General features: G+C 41.4%; 1 protein-coding gene across 2 annotated transcripts in view; it reads left to right on the top strand.

Moving 5' to 3' along the window:
* Positions 1 to 19,076, top strand: part of LOC143020895 (organic cation transporter protein-like) — a 72,774-nt gene that overhangs the window by 39,163 nt on the left and 14,535 nt on the right. For both annotated transcript variants that reach the window (XM_076177780.1, XM_076177781.1), the window contains exons 7-9: positions 2,327 to 2,450; positions 2,993 to 3,120; positions 16,512 to 16,630. In XM_076177780.1, the coding sequence (XP_076033895.1) occupies positions 2,327 to 2,450; positions 2,993 to 3,120; positions 16,512 to 16,630 (371 nt within the window). The remainder of the gene's footprint in view (positions 1 to 2,326; positions 2,451 to 2,992; positions 3,121 to 16,511; positions 16,631 to 19,076) is intronic.

Below are 19,076 nucleotides of genomic sequence, written 5' to 3'. Positions count from 1 at the left end.
ACAAAAAGATCAGAGATCTAGTACTACTACCAACTATATTTGGATATGTGATGACTGGTTGTTTTAACCCCTTCACTCCGGGCCAAAATCTCGCGGGCACCATTAGCTGCCAGACATGCGATGTTGCGTCATAATACTCGCATTATAAAAAATAAAGTTACCACTGTATTTAGCTCGTTCTCTTTTACCTGTGAATTTTGATAACCATAGAAAATATGATGAAGCCAGTTTACAGAGTATGGGGGTCATGCAGGTACAACTACAATGAATATAATCAAGACTCCGACATCGGCATCCTTGCGTACCCACTTGCTCCTCATGACGCCTACGTAGGCGTCATCGTATTGAAGGGGTTAAGAACACTATGACCGACACCAATGTGTCTATTTTGTAACTGGCAACTTCTACTGTTGGACATTGAGCAATGAACTGCAAACGGAATTGGAGGAGGAAGATTTCATTGACTTGTTTGAGGAAGATAAGCTGCCCTTGACAAATGAAGAGTTGACAGAGCTTTATAATCAACAATCGAAAAAAAAGAAGAGCCAGACCCTGAGCCTTATTGCTTTACCATCAAGAAAATACAAGAGGCATGTGTACATTTGGATGAATGTCTAGCTTTATTTGAGCACATGGATCCTAATGCCTAACTTTTCTTGAAGGTTATGGATGCATGTCACTAAGCTTTTGCTCCTTATAACATAGATCTTGAAGAAAGGAAGAACAAATGAATTCAAAGTACTCTTCATGACTTTCAGCAAAAAATCCAAGCCCAAAGTGAATCAACTGATGACAATCCTCAATCATCATCTTCACTGCAACATCCTCCTCCTCTTACACCAACCCTAGCAAGCAACATTGCCATCCATTAGATAGGTTACCAGACAGTATTATTATTATTATATAAGAGGGAAGGAGGAGGGTGGAGGGGAGTGGAATATATAGGAAATGGAATGGGTGGGAGTGGTTTCTATGCATTTTTCTTTTTGGCTACCCCCCCATGTAAGGGGGAAAAAGCCTTTGGTGTATGTATGTATTATTATTATTATTTGTTTTATTATTATTATTATTATTATTATTATTATTATATATTTTTTATAAATTCTAAAAAGGCATTCACTTGTTATATATATATATATGTGTGTGCGTGTGTATAGGAACTGGGGATGCCTATTAGCAATTTTTGTAATTAATTCAGCCTTATTAATTTTTCAAAATATGTCACCACTTTTATAACCAATTACCAATATAAAGCAAGGTGTACCTATGTTGTGTTGTTGGCATGCATAGTTGTGTACAATAGTCCTCCATAATGTGTTGTATAGTTTGGGGTGAAATGTTATATCCTGGATAGTTATTGGTGATGTGGTCATCCAGCCATCCCTGGTAACTTAGGTAGTGTGTGGTAGGAAATGGAGGAGTAGAGGTGGAGGTAAACTGTAGATTGAAAGAAGCAAGTAAATGTCTTCGGGGATCAGAAAGTGTCATGAGAAATAGGCATCTGGGAGTAGGTGCAAAGAGAATGAAAAGGTGATACAGTGAGACCTCTCATTAACGGACATTGATTAGCTATGTTTGTAGTGTTTTTGGTGTTTTAGAGTGGTTTTTGGGTGGCATAGTGATTGCACGCACTAAACAGCACCAAAAACACAGCGAAAACACCGCAAACACAGCTAATTAACGTCCGTTAATGAGAGGTCTCACAGTAGTTTAAATGTGTTTGAAATGAAGTGTCTGAGAAGTATGGTAGGAGTTACAAGGTTGGATGTGTGAGAAATGAAGAGGAGAGCTGGGATGAAAAGGGTAGAGAGTGAAGAGAGATTAGCAAAAGAAGTGTGGAAAGCAGAGGTGGACGGAGTGAACTCAAGGGGATGACCAAAGATAAGATGGATGTTGAAAGGGACTTTGAGCAAGAAAGGGAGAAGGCAGGGGATAGGGGTGAGTGGAGGATGGTTGTGTATGGATGATATTTTGATGCAGCTTGAAGGGATTTCCCCTCATTGTCTCTGTATTCCACATGATGGGATGGGGAGGAGGGGGTCACCTTATAATTGAAGTGGCCCTGCTGTGGATATACTATGTCTTGTTGCATTGCTTCCAACCCAGGCAGTAGGCATGAGACGAGGATGACCTTTCATCCACAAGGAGCTAAGATAATAGGGAAACAAGGTTGGGTATGGGAGTGGAATGGTTTGGAGTGGGTGCATGCCTCTGACTTAGCTACCCCCTTATAAAGGGGAAAAAGCCCATGGTATATAGATAGGTAGAATGTAATTCATCTCTGTACAGAAAGGTGAAAATTATCAATTTCTTCCTCCCCTTTCAGGGTTGTTCCAGAATCAGTGAGATGGTTACAGTCACAGGGACGTCAGGAGGACGTCATCAATATTTTGCAGAAAGTGGCTAGATTTAACAAAACTAACATTCCAGTGGACCTTCTTGAATCACAGGTAGCAAGTACATCTTTTCTTTTTACAGATGTATGTACACGTACCAAAGGCCTTTTTTTTTTTTTTTTTTTTTTTCTATTAAAGGAGATGGCAAGCCAAGCCATGCGCCCACCCCCATCCCACACCTATCGAACATTTTTTACAACCATGTGGATGAAGGGCTTCCTGTCCCCTGTCACTTGCCCACTGCAAAGGTCATAAGCAATGCTACAAGACACAGCACCTATACAGCAGAGCCCAATGGCCAGAGATGGTTTACCCCCACCATTTCATTAACCATTTCCAATATGTCCATTCTCAAAATTAGAGCAGATAGGAAAAAATCCCATCAGGCCACATAAGTTTATTACAAGTTCACAGCCACCCGGTACTTACACTTATCTCTTGCCCTCTCCTTCCCCCTTTTTACCCAAGGCCACTTGTGAATGACTAGAATATGATATTAATGGATTTTCATTTTTGGCATATAAAAATGATTGGAATAGATATTGATTTTCTTGCTGATGAATTAAACTGAAATTTCCTCCATTTATTGTATCTAGCCAACTGAAAACTTGAGTGAAAATGATGAAGAAGTATTAATTCGAGGGCAAACAGATGATGTCACACTGTGGAAAGTGTTATGTTCTCCAGTGCTTTGTGTACGCTTCCTTTTCATGTGCTTCATTTGGTAAGGATCCTTTGAAAAAATCTAGTTGTGTAATTGATTGTGAATATATGTGTACATGTAATTGTGTAGATATTTACATATATAAGTGTATGCTTTGACCTTATGTCTTGACTTTTCACAGAAGGATAATATTTAGTTTGCCTTGATGACACACAGTGTAATGGAGGGAAATGTCTCTTAAGGATAATGTGGGTGAAGGTGAAACTGGGATGGGAGATGGGAGTTTTTGTGAGTGGATATAGAGCTGAAGTGAGGAAAGTAAAAGGATTATATATATATGTATATATATATATATATATATATATATATATAGACATGACAGAATTGAATAGACACCAAGAGAAATAATTTAATTTATTAAACGACCAATTGATACAATTAAAGTGCTTATAAATGTGAATAACTAATACTTGGTTGACATCCCCTTCGCTTTTTTTAACGCAAGGACCCTTCTAGGCATGCTAGTGATTAGTTCACGAATATCATCTGGAGGGATTTCTTGCCATGTTTCCCCATAGTAATCCTAAGAGTTTGGGCTTTGAGGATGGCTTCCTGTTCTTTTTGCAAAGTTGTCGGTCTAATATGCCCCAGAGGTGTTCATATCCAGGGACTGACTTGGCCATGGAAGTTTCCTGATCCCATTTTGGCTCAACCAATTTTGTGTTGCTTGAGCAGTGTGACAAGGAGCTCCATCTTACATAAACAGGAAGATATTTTTACTCATTCTACCACTGGAGTTCCCAGTCTGGGGTATTGGCTGCATGTTATTGTGGCAAAGTAGCATGCAGTTGATACTTTAGGGTCTATATGGGGCACCCCTACGGACCAGAGCCACACATCATTTTGTGTATGATAGAGGGAAAACTTTTCATAGAGAAATGATGACACTTTTATACTACGACTCTCCCTCCGTTATGCTGTCCCCCAACCCCTTGCTGCTGTCCTGTACCAATTCTCTGAGTATTTATTTTCTGCTGTGGGGGAATTTCCCTGTGGTGGGGGAAAAGAATACTGCCACCAAGTATTTCCACTTGGATTGTAAGAGGCGAGAAGAAAGGGACGGGGAGTGGGACTAGGCATCCTTCTCCTTGTAGCCCCACAGGGGACATTCCTAAATGAAAAAGCAAAGGCATAAGAGGGTCTGGGAGTTTTCGGACCAGCACCCTAAGGTTTGGGTCTTTTAATGTGCGTGGATGTGGTACAGATGACAGTAAAAGGGAAGAGATAGGTAGTATGTTTGTGAGAAGAAAGATGGATGTGTTGGCTTTGAGTGAAACTAAGTTGAAAGGGAAGGGTGAGTGTAAGTTTGGGAGTGTAAGTGGGAGGTTATCAGGAGTGAAGAGAGGGCGAGGGAGGGAAGGGGTGGCTATTCTAGTAAGTGAAGAGATAGGTAAACGTGTAGTGGAGTGGAAGGGGGTTTCCTCAAGGATAATGTGGATGAAGGTGAAACTGGGAAAGGAGATGTGGGTCTTTGTAAGTGCATATGGACCTGGCAGTGAGAAGAGTGTAGAGGAAAGGGAGGCCTTTTGGATAGATTTAAATGAGTGCAAAGAGGACTTAGGGAGAAATGTCAATGTAATAGTACTGGGAGACCTTAATGCTAGGGTAGGAAATGGTCCAATTGATGGAGTGGTTGGGAAATGTGGAGTTCCAGGAAAGAATCATAGTGGAGAGTTGATGGTGGAAATGTGTCTAGAAAGAGAGTTGATGATAGCAAATACAGTGTTTCGGAAGAAAGTCGAGCATAAGTACACATGGGAGAGGGTGGTGGATGGAAGGGTGGTAGATAGAGCGTTGATGGATTATGTAGTGGTAAATAGGACTATGATAGGAAGAGTTAAGGATGTACATGTGCTAAGGGGAGAGAGTGGGGGAATATCAGATCATTTTTTGGTGGAAGGTACGTTGAGAGTGGAGGATAGATGGACAAAGAGGAAAGGGACAAAAGGTAGGGAGGTGCTTAGAGTGAACTCTTTAAATGAAAAGGAAAAGGAGAAGGAGTACAAGAAGAAGCTGAGAGAGGAGTGGGAGGGAGTGAAGGATAGAGTAGAGCTAGGAGTGGAGGAGGAATGGGGATGGTTCAAGGAGGGAGTCACAAAGTGTGCAAAGATGGTGTGTGGAACAAGAAGGACAGGAGGAAATAGAAGGAAGGGTAGTGAATGGTGGGATGAGGAAATAAAGAAGGTTGCAGAAGAGAAGAAGCGAGCTTTCACAGATTGGTTCCAAAATAGGACAAGGGAGTCATATGAGAGGTACAAAGAAAAGAAAAGAGAAGTAAAGCAAAAGGTAAAGGAGGCAAAGAGGAGAGCAGATGTGAAGTGGGGTAAGAGTATAATAGAAAATTTTGAAAGTAATAAAAAGATGTTTTGGAAAGAAATTAAAAGAGGAAGAGGAGGCGAATCAAGTAGAGAAGAAAAGGTAAAAGGTGCAGATGGAGAGATGATAATGGAAGAGAAGGCAGTAAGGGGAAGATGGGCAGAATATTTTAGGGAGTTGCTAAATGTGAAGGAGGATAGGGAGGGAAAGATAGTTGCAGTGGGAAATGCTAAGAAAATGAGAGTGATGAGTGAGGAAAATGGAGGAGAAATAAGGAAGGATGAAGTGAAGGCAGTTGTTAAGATGATGCAAGCAGGTAAGGCACCTGGTCTGGATGGATGCCATGCAGAATGTCTTAAAAAAGAAGGTACAGTGATGGTGGACTGGCTGGTGAGGTTATTTAATGTTTGCTGGAGAGAGGATAGAGTGCCGGAGGACTGGAGGAGTGCCTGTATAGTTCCACTTTACAAGGGAAAAGGGGACAAGTGTGAATGTAGTAGTTTCAGAGGGATTAGCTTGTTAAGTGTAGTTGGGAAGGCTTATGGGAGGATCTTGATTGAGAGGATTAGGAGAGGAAGAGAGGGAGTAATTGGTGAGGAACAGTGTGGATTTAGGACAGGTAGAGGTTGTGTAGATCAGATCTTTGTGGTAAGACAAATATGTGAGAAAGCTATAGGAAAGGGGAAGGATGTTTTTTTGGCTTTTATGGATCTGGAAAAGGCTTACGATAGGGTAGACAGAAAGGCACTGTGGGAGGTACTGCGGATATATGGGATAGGAGGAAAGCTTCTAGGAGATGTCAAGAGTTTTTATGAGGTAGTAGAGCTAGTGTCAGGATAAGAAATGGAGAGAGTGAGTGGTTCGAGGTAAAGGTGGGACTTGGCTGTTCAACTTATACATGGATGGGGTAGTGCAAGAGGTAAATGCAAGGGTAGTGGGTCAGGGATTGGAGATGGTTAAAGAAAATGGAGAAAAGTGGGAGGTGAGCCAACTGTTGTTTGCTGACGACACTGCACTTGTGGCAGGATCAGTGGAGGGACTGAGGAAGTTGGTGACGGAGTTTGGTAGAGTATGTGATAGAAGAAAGCTAAAGATAAATGTGGGTAAAAGTAAGGTGATGAGATGTACAAGGGGTGAAAGTGGCAGTAGACTGGAAGTGAATATTAAGGGAGAGCGACTGGAGGAAGTGGATAGTTTTAGATACTTGGGTGTAAATGTGGCAGGAAAAAGTGGAGGTAGAATGTAGATTGAGAGAAGCGAGTAAATGCCTTGGTGGATTGAAGAGTGTAATGAGGAATAGACATTTGGGAATGGATGCTAAGAGGAGACTGTATGAAGGAGTGATTGTGCCAACAGCACTGTATGGGGCTGAAACATGGAACATAAGAGAGGAAGAGAGAAGGAGTTAGAATGTGTTTGAGATGAGGTGTCTGAGAAGTATGATGAGGGTTACTAGGCTGGATAGAGTGATAAATGAGGAGGTGAGGAGAAGAACGGGGGTGGAAAGGGAGTTGGGAGATAGGGTTGATGAAAGAGTATTAGGATGGTTTGGACACATGGAAAGAATGAGTGAAGAAAGACTAGTAAAAGAGGTATGGAAGGCAGATGTGGAGGGAGTGAACATGAGGGGACGTCCTAGGATGAGGTGGATAGATGGAGTGAAGAGGGCTTTGGGGAAGAGGGGAATATCTGTTGAGGAAGGACGGGAGAGGACAGAAGACAGGGGTGAATGGAAAAATGGTTGTATATGGATGATGTTGTGATGCATGAGGTGGAATGGGTGGGAGATTGGGGGGTGAGGTAGTATGTGTGAGCAAAATTTGACGCAGCCTGAAGGGATTTCTCCCCGTCTTCTCCTTTTATGCCTGGGGGGACGGAGAGGGGGGGTCACCGATTTAATGAAGCGGCCTTGCTGTGGATGTGCTGTGTCTTGCGACACTGCTTCTGACCCAGGGCAGTGGACAAGGTGCAGGGATGACCCGTCATTCAGGAGGTGCTAAGATAAGAGGGAGGGTGGAGGGGTGTGGAGTGTATTCAGGGGTGGAATGGGTGGGAGTGATTTTATGCCTTTTCCTTTTTGGCTACCTCCCTTGTAAGGGGGAAGAAGCCTTGGTATATGTATGTACCACTGGAGAATATTGGAATGAGTCCTTCCTTTAATATAGAAACATATTTGCCTGAATTAATGTTTCCTTGACACTCCACAAGCTCTGATTGACCATCACTCCAAATTACACCCCACACCATTATTGAAATGCCTCCATGTTTCATTGTTGGCTGCAGTCTTTTGAGGTCAAACTCTTGACTACAGAGTCTCCAGACCCACACTCCTCCACTTTCAGAAAATAATGCAAATCGTGACTCATCAGAGAAAATGACAGTGCTCTAAAAGGCCACAGGTCTCTCCACCATCTCAACAGCCCAATCCTTTCTGTACTTGATATTGGCTGGAAGAAGGAGTGGTTTCCTTCTTGCAGCTCTGCCATAGTAACCCAGCTTGTGGAGATGCCTGACAGTTGGTCTAGGACTGACATCAGGATGTGTTGCTATGTCAGAGGTCTTGCAATGTGGATCCTCTTCGACATTTCTTTTGACATGATGTAAGGTTCATTCTGAGGGCCTGGGATGACCTGAATGAGGTTTTGTGCCCTTCTTGCCCTCTCTGGTGAAATGTATGATCACTCTATTAACAGTAGAAAGGGGTATTGACAGATTTTCAGATATTTTGCATTGACTAAGTCCACCTTCATGTTGACCCACAATACGACCTCGCTGAAATTCAGATAGGTCTACTGCTCCTTTGGTTCATGGTATGCTTGATTAATTATGTATGTAATGTGAAACATAAATCTAGGTACATACATACATATACCAAGGCTTTTTCCCCCTTACAAGTGAGGTAGCCAAAAAGAAAAAGGCATAAAAAAACATTCCCACCCATTCCATCCCTAAATACACTCCACTCCACTCCACCCTCCCTCTTATCTTGGCACCTCCTGGATGATGGGTCATCCCTGCACCTTGTCCACTGCCCTGGGTCAGAGGCAGTGTTGCAAGACACAGCACATCCACAGCAAGGCCGCTTCATTAAATCGGCAACCCCCCCGTCTCTGTCCCCCCATGCAGAAGAGGGGAATGTCTGTTGACGAAGGATGGGAAAGGACAGAAGACAGAGGTGAATGGAGAATGGTTGTATATGGATGATGTTGTGATGCATGAGGTGGAATGGGGGATGAGGTAGTATGTGTGAGCAAAATTTGATGCAGCCTGAAGGGATTTCTCCCTGTCTTTTCCTTTTAAGAACATAAGAATAAAGGAGACTGCAAGAGACCATAAGGCCTATACTAGGCAGCTCCGTATCCATCACCACTTGTTGTCCCCATCCATAAAGTTGTCTAATCGTTTTTTAAAACAACTAGACAACTTTATGGATGGGGATGACAAGTGGTGATGGATACGGAGCTGCCTAGTGTAGGCCTTATGGTCTCTTGCAGTCTCCTTTATTCTTATGTTCTTATGTTCTTAAAAGGAAAAGACAGGGAGAAATCACTTCAGGCTGCGTCAAATTTTGCTCACACTTACTACCTCATCCCCCATCCCCCCACCCATTCCACCTCATGCATCACAACATCATCCATATACAACCATTCTCCATTCACCTCTGTCTTCTGTCCTTTCCCATCCTTCATCAACAGACATTCCCCTCTTCCCCAAAGCCCCCTTCACCCCATCCATCCATCTCATCCTAGGACACCCCCTCAACTTCACTCCCTCCACATCTGCCTTCCATACCTCTTTTACTAGTCTTTCTTCACTCATTCTTTCTGTGTCCAAACCATCCTAATACTCTTTCATCCACTCTATCTCCCAACTCCCTTACCACCCGTTCTCCTCCTCACCTCATTTCTCACTCTATCCAGCCTAGTAACCCCCATCATACTTCTCAGACACCTCATCTCAAACACATTCAAACTCCTTCTCTCTTCCTCTCTTATGTTCCATGTTTCTGCCCCATACAGTGCTGTTGGCACGATCTAGGTAAATTTGAATAACATTGAGCATTCAATAAGAATAGAAAAGAATTTTTCTTTGTGTCTATTCAATTCTGTCATGTCTGTATATATAATATATATATGCGTGTGTAAACATCGACACGGAGGAACATCCTGAAGAGAAGGAAATGGGGGTCCCCCCTTCCTCAGACGACAAGGGGATGACAACAATATATATATATATCTATATATATATATATATATATATATATATATATATATATATATATATATATATATATATATATATATTTGAATGAATGTTTAGAGAGTTTTTGAAGGAATATGAATGTTGAGGTATTGGGGGCTCTTAATGCTAGATTAGACAAGACAATAGATGGAATAGTAGGGAACTTTGGGATACCAGGTAAGAATCTAAGAAGAGAGATGATGTTGGAGAAGTGTTTGCAAAGGGAGTCGATGATAACAAACACAGAAGAGAGCGAAGCATAGATATATATGGGAAAGGGTGGTGGATGGAAGGGTTGTTGATAGGACATTATGGGCTTCATAGTGTACAAAGGAATATAAGGAAGAGTTCTGGACCTTCATGTTTCCAGAAGAGAGCCAAGTGTAGATATATATGGGAAGGGGTGGTGGATGGAAGGGTTGTTGGTAGGACATTAATGGGCTTCATAGTGTACAAAGGAAGATTAGGAAGAGTTCTGGACCTTCATGTTTCTACGGTAGAGAGTGAGTGAATGTCAGATAATTTTTTGATAAAAGGGATATTTAGAGCGAAGAAAAATGGGGTTGGAGGAAAAGAGTGGGAGGTAGGGAGGTGAGGTGTGCAGAGAATGGGGCCTTGGGTAAAAGTGGAATGTTTGAACTGGGGAAAGAGAGGGCAATAGATTGGTATGAGTTGAGTATGGTTGTGAATGGACAATGAATTTTATCCCACCTGAAGGGATTCCTCCTCATTTTCTGTATTCATTCATGAGGAGATGAGGAGGGAGGGTCTCCATGTAAATAAAAAAATGGGGCTAAACCAGCTTAGGCTACTGGGCTCTGGTGTGGATGTGGTGTATCTTGCTGCATTGCTTCTGATCAGGGCAGTGGGTTGGGGATAGGGATGGTCCTTCGTCCACAGTAAGCTAAGATGAAAGGGAAACCAATGGGTGATAGAAGCAAAGATAAAAAGGAAATAAATGGTGACAGATGGGAGTGGAATGGGTGGTGGTAGTGGCAACAACTAGTTGATTGATGAAGAGGTAAAAGCCCTTAATATGTAGTTTGATAGGTAATCAGTATATTATCCAAAGTCTTTTGTAGGAGGCCTGTGGCTCCCATATGACCTGCAGCAACCACCAGACTGGCCCATAGTTCTAGGTATAGCTATGGTGGGACAGTGTAAGGTGAGATGTTGTGTCCTCTGTGTGATGGTTGCATCTGGCGCAGTTTATTTTCGTAGCCAGGCCAATTCTGTGTTGATGCTTTCTTAATGCTAGAGGGTGAGCTGAACAAAAGCATATTCATGTGGTTCTTGCTTCTGGTATCCTAAGAAAGGATAGGAAGAGTTCTGGATTTTCATGTTTTTATTGGAAAGAGTGTGGGTTTCAGATAATTGTTTTGTTAGAAGGGAAATTGAAAATGAAGAAAGTGGAGGAGGAGGAGGAGGAAAAGGGTGGGAGGTAGAGAGGTGCTGAGAATTCACAAATGGAAAAGAGAAATCTTGAAATCTAGAAAAGAACTCGTACAATCCCAATCTTGAAACCCAACAACCCCCCCTAAAACCCTGCATCATAGAGACCAATCTCACTATTATCTAGAATATCCAGACTAATGGAAAGACTGATAATAGCAAGAATCAAATCAGAAATACCTACCTCCCCCAACCAATATTGTTTCTAGGCCACTTCCACAAAACAGTGTCTGAAAGGATTCATTAATAAAGCTCCACCGGAATGAACAGTTATGGTCCCATCTCCATGAGGAATGCCATAGTTGGAATGGGATTTTCTCGCAAATATTGTAAAGTATATATTGTGTTGTTGGCATGCATGACTTTGTACAATGCAGTCTTCCATAATGTGTTCTGTAGTATGGGGTGAAATGTTATATCCTGGACAGTTATTTGCAATGCAATAATTTACCCTCTCCTAGTAACTTTGAAGGGCTAGAGGGTGGCCATACTGCAGTCTGCCCAGGTGGACTCTGTCCTCTCAGGAGAGAGGATTCAGAGGAATGGAAATTAGGGGGGTCTGGCATGCATCAATGTTTTGTCTTTCAGTTTGTTGATGGAGCAGTGAGTGTTATTGTCAGGAACATAGGGGACATGGGCCTGGCTGAAGGCAAAGTCTGGAAAGTGTTGTTAGTTTATAGTTGGGCACCTATGAATCAGATAAATAAACTTGCTTCTGGCCGCAGGAGGAGCGGGATGAGGTGGAGAAGGAGATGGTGGCTGCCCCCAGCGGTGAAGTCTCTGTGCGAAAGGTGGCTGGAGATAGCTTCCTCAGTTCCTGAAGCCATCTGTCTTAGTGGGGAAGATGGCAGGAGATTCCTCCCTTGGTTCCCAAGGCCATCTGTCTATGGTGAACTCCTAGTGACCCTTTATATTCACTGGGATTGGGTTATGACCCTCAAATGAACTGCCCCTTAGGAGATACTCAGCACAGCTGGGGGCTGCAACTGTTCCAGGAAACTGTTGTCTGACCTGGAGCAGTGGGTCAGATCTCAAGGGCCTGTTTGTCCAACCCAATGCAGCTGGGGCATGACTGCTAGGTGTTTGCTCCCAGGGGACCTTTTGGAGGCACAGACATCGATGCTGATGGGTATGCTTTGCTAGCAAGTGCAACTGCTTCACAGATATGATTATGGATATGCTTCTGGAGGTGGGTGTCTGGTGGTTGTGGAGAAAGAGAAGAGAGTATTTGTTCGTGTTATAAGTAGTTGGGTGTTATTTTGATGTTTCTTGGTGTGTGTGGATGTTCTGCCATGTAGTGTAGTATGTAGGCTGTGTTTGTAAAGGCTGCAGCAAGTGTTTGTGTGCTTCTCATGTCAAGGTGCTCCTTGACTTTGAGGACTTGTGTTTCATGGTGTAGATGGCCTGTCGGTGTTGTGTTTGTGCAGCCTGTAATTGTCTTTAGGGCTTTGTTCTTTATAGTCTGTAGAGTGTTGTTGTGTATCTCATCAAGGTTAGGGGCCCATGTGGGGTTAGTATAATTCATCAGTGAGCATACTTATTGTTTGTATATTGTAGTGGTAGTTCTTTTGTTTTACCTGTTGTGATTTAAATGTGTTGAGTCTAGGTGTGCATTTGTCTTTGTGATATGCTGTATGAATGGCATGGATGTATTATATGTTACCTCAAGAATCTTGGGTGTATGTACCTAATTTACCTAAATGTATTATATAGGGAAGGAGTAACTTTTGTTGGATTCCGTCTCCTATTCTCTAATTTTCTAACATATTTAGACTCAAATTCATGTATGGTTCCAACTTAATCTATATCTTTGATTTCCAATTATCATATTTAGGTTTGAATTTGTGTATTGTTTGGGCTTGAGCTATATCACCTCCTAAGCTATTCCACATATTTATACATCTATGTGGAAAACTGTATTTCACATCTTTTTGACATGTGGTCTTTCTTTACTCCCATGACCTCCTAAAGCCCTCCCATCTTTAATCAGGAGATCTCTTCCATCAATGCAATCTGTCCCCATTAGCAGCCTGAATACTGTAATCATGTCACTTCTTTTTCTTCGGTCTTTCAAAGTTAGCAGACCCAATACTTTTAGTCTTTCCTCATATGGTTTATCTGCCAAGTTAGGGACTAGTTTGTGTTTGTGTGTGTGATATGAAGGTGTTGTTGATAAAGAGGCGCATTTGTATTCTGCTGTCCAGTTGGTGAGATATGTGGCTTGTTGTCCCTTTGAGGGTAAGTTGACTGTTGTGGTTATTGCTGTGTGAGAGCATGTGTTACAGTTGGATAATATAATGCAGTTGAGTATTTTGTACCATTTTTTTGGTGTTTTGTGGTTAAATGTGTTCATGAATGTTTGCCAATTTCGTATTTTTTAATCACGTATTTTGTTGTAGATCTTGGTGTATAGTGCTTGTATTTGGCCTGTTATGTTCTGAGGGATAGGTGTGAGGGTATTATGTGTGTGTTGTGTTGTCTGATGAGGCCTTGGATTTCTGGTGTAAAGTTTGAGATGTGTGCTTTTCTGTTGCCTCTGGGGCTGAGGGAGTAAACGCAACTGAATAAAGAGAGAGAACAAGTTTTGATGGGTAGCCTATGGAGTGTGGGTGGTGCTGCGATTGCAGTGCATTTGTTTATGGTTTGGTGATTGTATAATCAAGTGCCTACTTCGAAAAACAAGTGGTATCAATTTATAAAGATCATATAAACGAAATATTGGATATCAAACCATCAACTAGCGAGGTAAACCTGTTTACGAGGATGCCAGCATCAGCATCTTGATTATATTTATATTTTAGTTGTAACAGAGTGACTCCCATATTCTGTGAACAGGCATGATCACATGTTCTGTGGGTGAAAGAGAACAAATATAACGGCTGTAAGTTTATATTTTTAATGTGTGTATTGTGATCCATCATTCATCAGGCAACCTAATGTACACACGAGTATTTGACTTGTGTGGAAGAGGTTAAGAATTAACATAATTCATGATATCACTGCAGAGTAGATGGGTAGATTTTACAAGAATGACCAAAGCAGTTGGTATATTGGGGATAGGATTGGTAATTTCAGATTGCATACATACATATACCAAAGCCTTTTTCCCCCTTACAATTTAGGTAGCCATAAAACAAAGGCATAAAAACCACTCCCACTCATTCCATCTCGAACACACTCCACTCCCTTCCACCCTCTTCCCTCCCTCTTAACTTGGCACCTCCTGGATGATGAATCATCACTGCACCTTGCCCACTGCCCTGGGTCAGAAGCAGTGTTGCAAGACACAGCAAGGCCCACTTCATTAAATCGGTGACCCCCCTCTCTATCCCCTCATGCAGAAAAGGAGAAGATGGGGAGAAATCCCTTTGGGCTGTGTCAATATATTTTTCACACATACTCCCTCACCCCCTCATGCATCACAGCATCATCCTTCCACAACTATTCTCCATTCACCTCTATCTTCTGTTCTCTCCTGTCCTTCCTCAACAGACATTTCCCTCTTTCCTAATGGTCCTTTTACCCCATCCATCCATTTCATCCTAGGTCACCCCCTCATGTTCACTCCATCCACCTCTGCCTTCCACACCTCTTTTACTAATCTTTCTTCACTCATTCTTTTTATGTGTCCAAACCATCCTAATACTCTTTCATCAACCCTATCTCCCAACTCTTTCCACCCCCGTTCTCCTCTTAACCTCCTCATTTCTCACTCTGTCCAGCCTAGTAACCCCTATCATACTTCTCAGGTACCTCATCTCAAACACATTCAAACTCCTCTCTTCCTCTCTTATGTTCCATATTTCTGCCTTGTACAGTGCTGTTGGCACAATCACTCCTTCATACAATTTCCTCTTAGCATCCATTCCCAAATGTCTATTTCTCATTACACTTTTTAATCCCATGAAGCATTTACTCGTTTCTCTCAATCTACATTCTATCTCCACCTCCACTCCACCCTTTCCCGCCACATTTCCACCCAAGTATCTAAAACTATCCACTTCCTCCAGTCTCTCCCTTAATACTCACTTCCAGTCTGCTGCCACTTTCTCCCCTTGTACATCTCATCACCTTACTTTTACTCACATTTATCTTCAACTTCCTTCTTTTGCACACCTTCCCAAACTCTGTCACTAACTTCCTCAATCCATCCTCTGATCCTGCCACTAGCGTAGTGTCGTCAGCAAACAACAACTGGCTTATCTCCCACTTTTCTCCATTTTCTTTAACCATCTCCAATCCCTGACCCACCACCCTTGCATTTACCTCTCGCACCACCCCATCCATGTATAAATTGAACAGCCAGGGTGACATAACACATCCCTGACAAAGTCCCACCTTTACCTCAAACTACTCACTCTCTCCATTTCTAATCCTAACACAAGCTCTACTACTCTCGTAAAAACTCTTGACTGCTCTTAACAGCTTTCCTCCTATCCCATATATCTACAATACCTCCCACAGTACCTTCCTGTCTACCCTGTCATAAGGCTTTTCCAGATCCATAAAAGCCCTAAAAACATCCTTACCTTTTCCTAAAGCTTTCTCGCATATCTGTCTTACCACAAAAATCTGATCTACACAACCCCTACTTGTCCTAAACCCACACTGTTCCTCACCAATTACTCCCTCCATTCCTCTCCTAATCCACTCAATCAAGACCCTCCTATAAGCTTCCCAACTACACATAACAAACTGATCCCTCTGAAACTATTACACTCACACTTTTCCCCTTTTCCCCTGTAAAATGGAACTATGCAGGCACTCCAGTCCTCCAGCACTCAACCCTCTCTTAAACAAACATTAAATAACCTCACCAGTTAGTCCACCATCATTGTACCTCCTTTTTTCAGATGTTATGCATGATATCCATCCAGCCCAGGTGCCTTACCTGCTTTCATTATCTTAACAACTGCCTTCACTTCATCTTTCCTTATTTCTCCTCCATTTTCCTCACTCATCAGTCATTTTCTCAGCACTTCCCACTGCAACTACCTTTCCCTCCCTATCCTCCTTCACATTTAGCAACTCTGCCCATCTTCCTCTTACCGCCATCTCTTCCATTATCATCTCTCCATCTGCACCTTTTACCTTTTCTTCTCGACTTGATTCACCACCTCTTCCTCCCTTAATTTCTTTCCAAAACATTTTTTATTACTTTCAAATTTTTCTGTCATACTCTTACCCCATTTCACATCTGCTCTTCTCTTTGCCGCCTTTATCTTATGCTTTACTTCTCTTCTTTTTTCAGATTTCAGATTGCAATAAATAAAAAAAAGTTTTTGTGTAATTTATTTAGCTATTATTGATTAAGCACTAGTGTGATAAAGAGAAGTGATACTTCTTTAGAGGAACTGATATTTATTTACTTATTTTTACAGGATACAGACCACCCTTGTGTATTATGGTATCAGCACTATTTCTACTGACCTTGGCACGGAAGACAACCCTAACAAACCCTATCTAGATTTTATGATAAATGCTCTGGTTGAAATGCCTGGTAAGTTAATGACATATGAATTACTCCCCTCTGCCCCTCCACCCCTCCACCCTCCTGGATGACGGGTCATCCCTGCACCTTGTCCACTGCCCTGGGTCAGAGGCAGTAGTGCAAGGCACAGCACATCCACAGCAAGGCCGCTTCATTAAATCGGCGACCCCCCCCCCTCTCTGTCCCCCATCCATAAAAGGAGAAGATGGGGGAAAATACATATATATTTAAATAGCAAACATCGGAGCCAATACAAAGCCTTGGGGTACTCCACTTATCATGTCTACCCATTTTGAATTCTTTTCTCTAAGTATCACTCTCATTTTTCTTCCTTTCAAGAAGTCTTCCATCCATTCCAATAATTTTCCTTGTATTCCACCTATTAGTTCAATTTTTCTTAGTAGTTTTTTGTGTGGTACTTTGTCAAAAGCCTTTTGTAGGTCCAGGAAGGCACAATCTGCCCAGCCATCTCTTTCTTGTATTATGTCTAGCAATCTTGAGTAAAAGCATATTAAGTTTGTAATACATGATCTTTCACTTCTAAATCCAAATTGGTTGGGGTTTAATATTTTGTTCTTTTCCAGGTATTTAGTCCATTTTTTTTTAATAACTCTTTTGCATATTTTTGCAATTGTGCTTGTAAGGGATACTGGTCTATAATTTGTTGGATTTTCTTTATTTCCTCCCTTATATATTGGTACAATATTAGCATTCTTCCAGTCTTGTGTTACTTTTCCTTCTTTGAGTGAGAAATCAATTATCTTGGGTATTTTGTCTGTGAGTTTGTCTATGCATTCTTTTAATATCCAGTTCGCTATTCCGTTTGGCCCATGTGACTTTCTGACATCGAATTTCTTTATTTGGTCCCTTATTTCTTTGTGTCACCATTATTTCTTCCATTTTCGGGGACCTTTCCTGGTGACTACCATCCTACAATTGTAAAAACAGTTGTAAAGTGTGTGGTCATTACTTTGGCCATTTCACAGAAATAGTACAGCAGCAGGTAGAAGAGAATGCAAAGGAAACAGTGATCAAGGTGAACAGGCTTGTCCATGCCCTACCCTCATTTTGTGAACTAATTCTCTTTTTTACATAGAGAAAGAAAAAGTTGACCATGAACAGGCTTGATCATGTTTTCTATGGTTATCCATATTCAGGTTGAAAGAGAATGAGAGAAAGAAAAATATTATAAATGTAGCTTTGTATCTTATGTGATAGAACAAAGGTAGCCATCATAGCTCAGTGAAGTATTGTGCTTTACTCCTTTTTGTGACCCTCTTTGTGTCATCCAACCACCCTCAAGTTTAAAACTCTACAGTGCATGCGTTTGTATATTTGTATATACTGAATTGTATTTACAGGAAAGGATCAATGCTCATTGGATCCCATCTTTTATTCTCTAATTTTCTTTATAATACCTAGCCTCAAATTCATGTAGAGTAAAGGATTACAAAGGCGGAGCATACCGACAGGAGACCTTTTGATCCATATCTAGGTCGGATGCGAAAAAAAAAAATCATATTAATAATAAAATAATAAATAAAAACTATAATAATGTAAATAACAAATAAAATACATAAATAAATGCATAGGTATAGTTAAATAATAAACAAACAGGTAAATAGTAAATAATAATAAATTGACATATAACTAATAATAAATGAAAATCAGACAGACAAAAGATAACAAAACAAAAACAGAACTAGGAGTGGAGATATTTCAAAGAGGGAGTCTAAGGAGGACGGGAGGAAATACAAAGAAGGGTAGTGAGTGGTGGGATGATGAAGCAAAGAAAGTTGTAGAAGAGAAGAAACAAGCATTCATAGATTAGTTACAAAATAGGACAAGAGAATCATATGAGAGGTACAAAGAAAAGAGAAGTAAAGCATAAGATAAAGAAGGCAAAGAGGAGAGCAGATGTGAAATAGGGTAAGATTTTCACCCTTCTCACCATAGACCAGGTAGAGCGTTGCCCTGTCAGCGATGATGCCTCACGAAGTCCCTCCACAAGGCCCTATCAGCATACAGCTGTACTCTCTCCACCTCCTCCATAGTTCTTCCTCTTGACTCTATTCCTTGTCTGATACCGTCTCTCCATCTCTTCCTGGGTCTTCCTGTTGGACACTTTACTTGTGGCTGCAACTGGTAGTATTTGAATGGGTACTGTTGCTCATTCATCCTCATGACGTGGCCAAACCATCTTAATTGGCTTTTCTCTACATATTCTAATATTGGCTCTATTTCCAGCTCTCTTCTTATTTCTTCATTTCTTATTTTGTCACACCTTGTTACACCATTTATTATTTGCATTACTCTCATCTCTGCTGCTTGTGTCTTACTTTTCAGCCTTTCTGTCAATGTCCATGTTTCTGACCCATATGTTAGAACTGGTCTTAAAATAGTTTTGTAAATTGTTATCTTAACCTGCCTGGGTATAAATTTTTCTTGCATCAGT

Source organism: Oratosquilla oratoria, chromosome 41, assembly GCF_046742065.1.
Source record: "Oratosquilla oratoria isolate Oo_2021 chromosome 41, ASM4674206v1, whole genome shotgun sequence".
In the NCBI taxonomy this organism is placed as follows: domain Eukaryota; kingdom Metazoa; phylum Arthropoda; class Malacostraca; order Stomatopoda; family Squillidae; genus Oratosquilla; species Oratosquilla oratoria.
The sequence above is the reverse complement of the archived record's forward strand: the minus strand, read 5'-3'. Positions and strand labels throughout refer to the sequence as shown.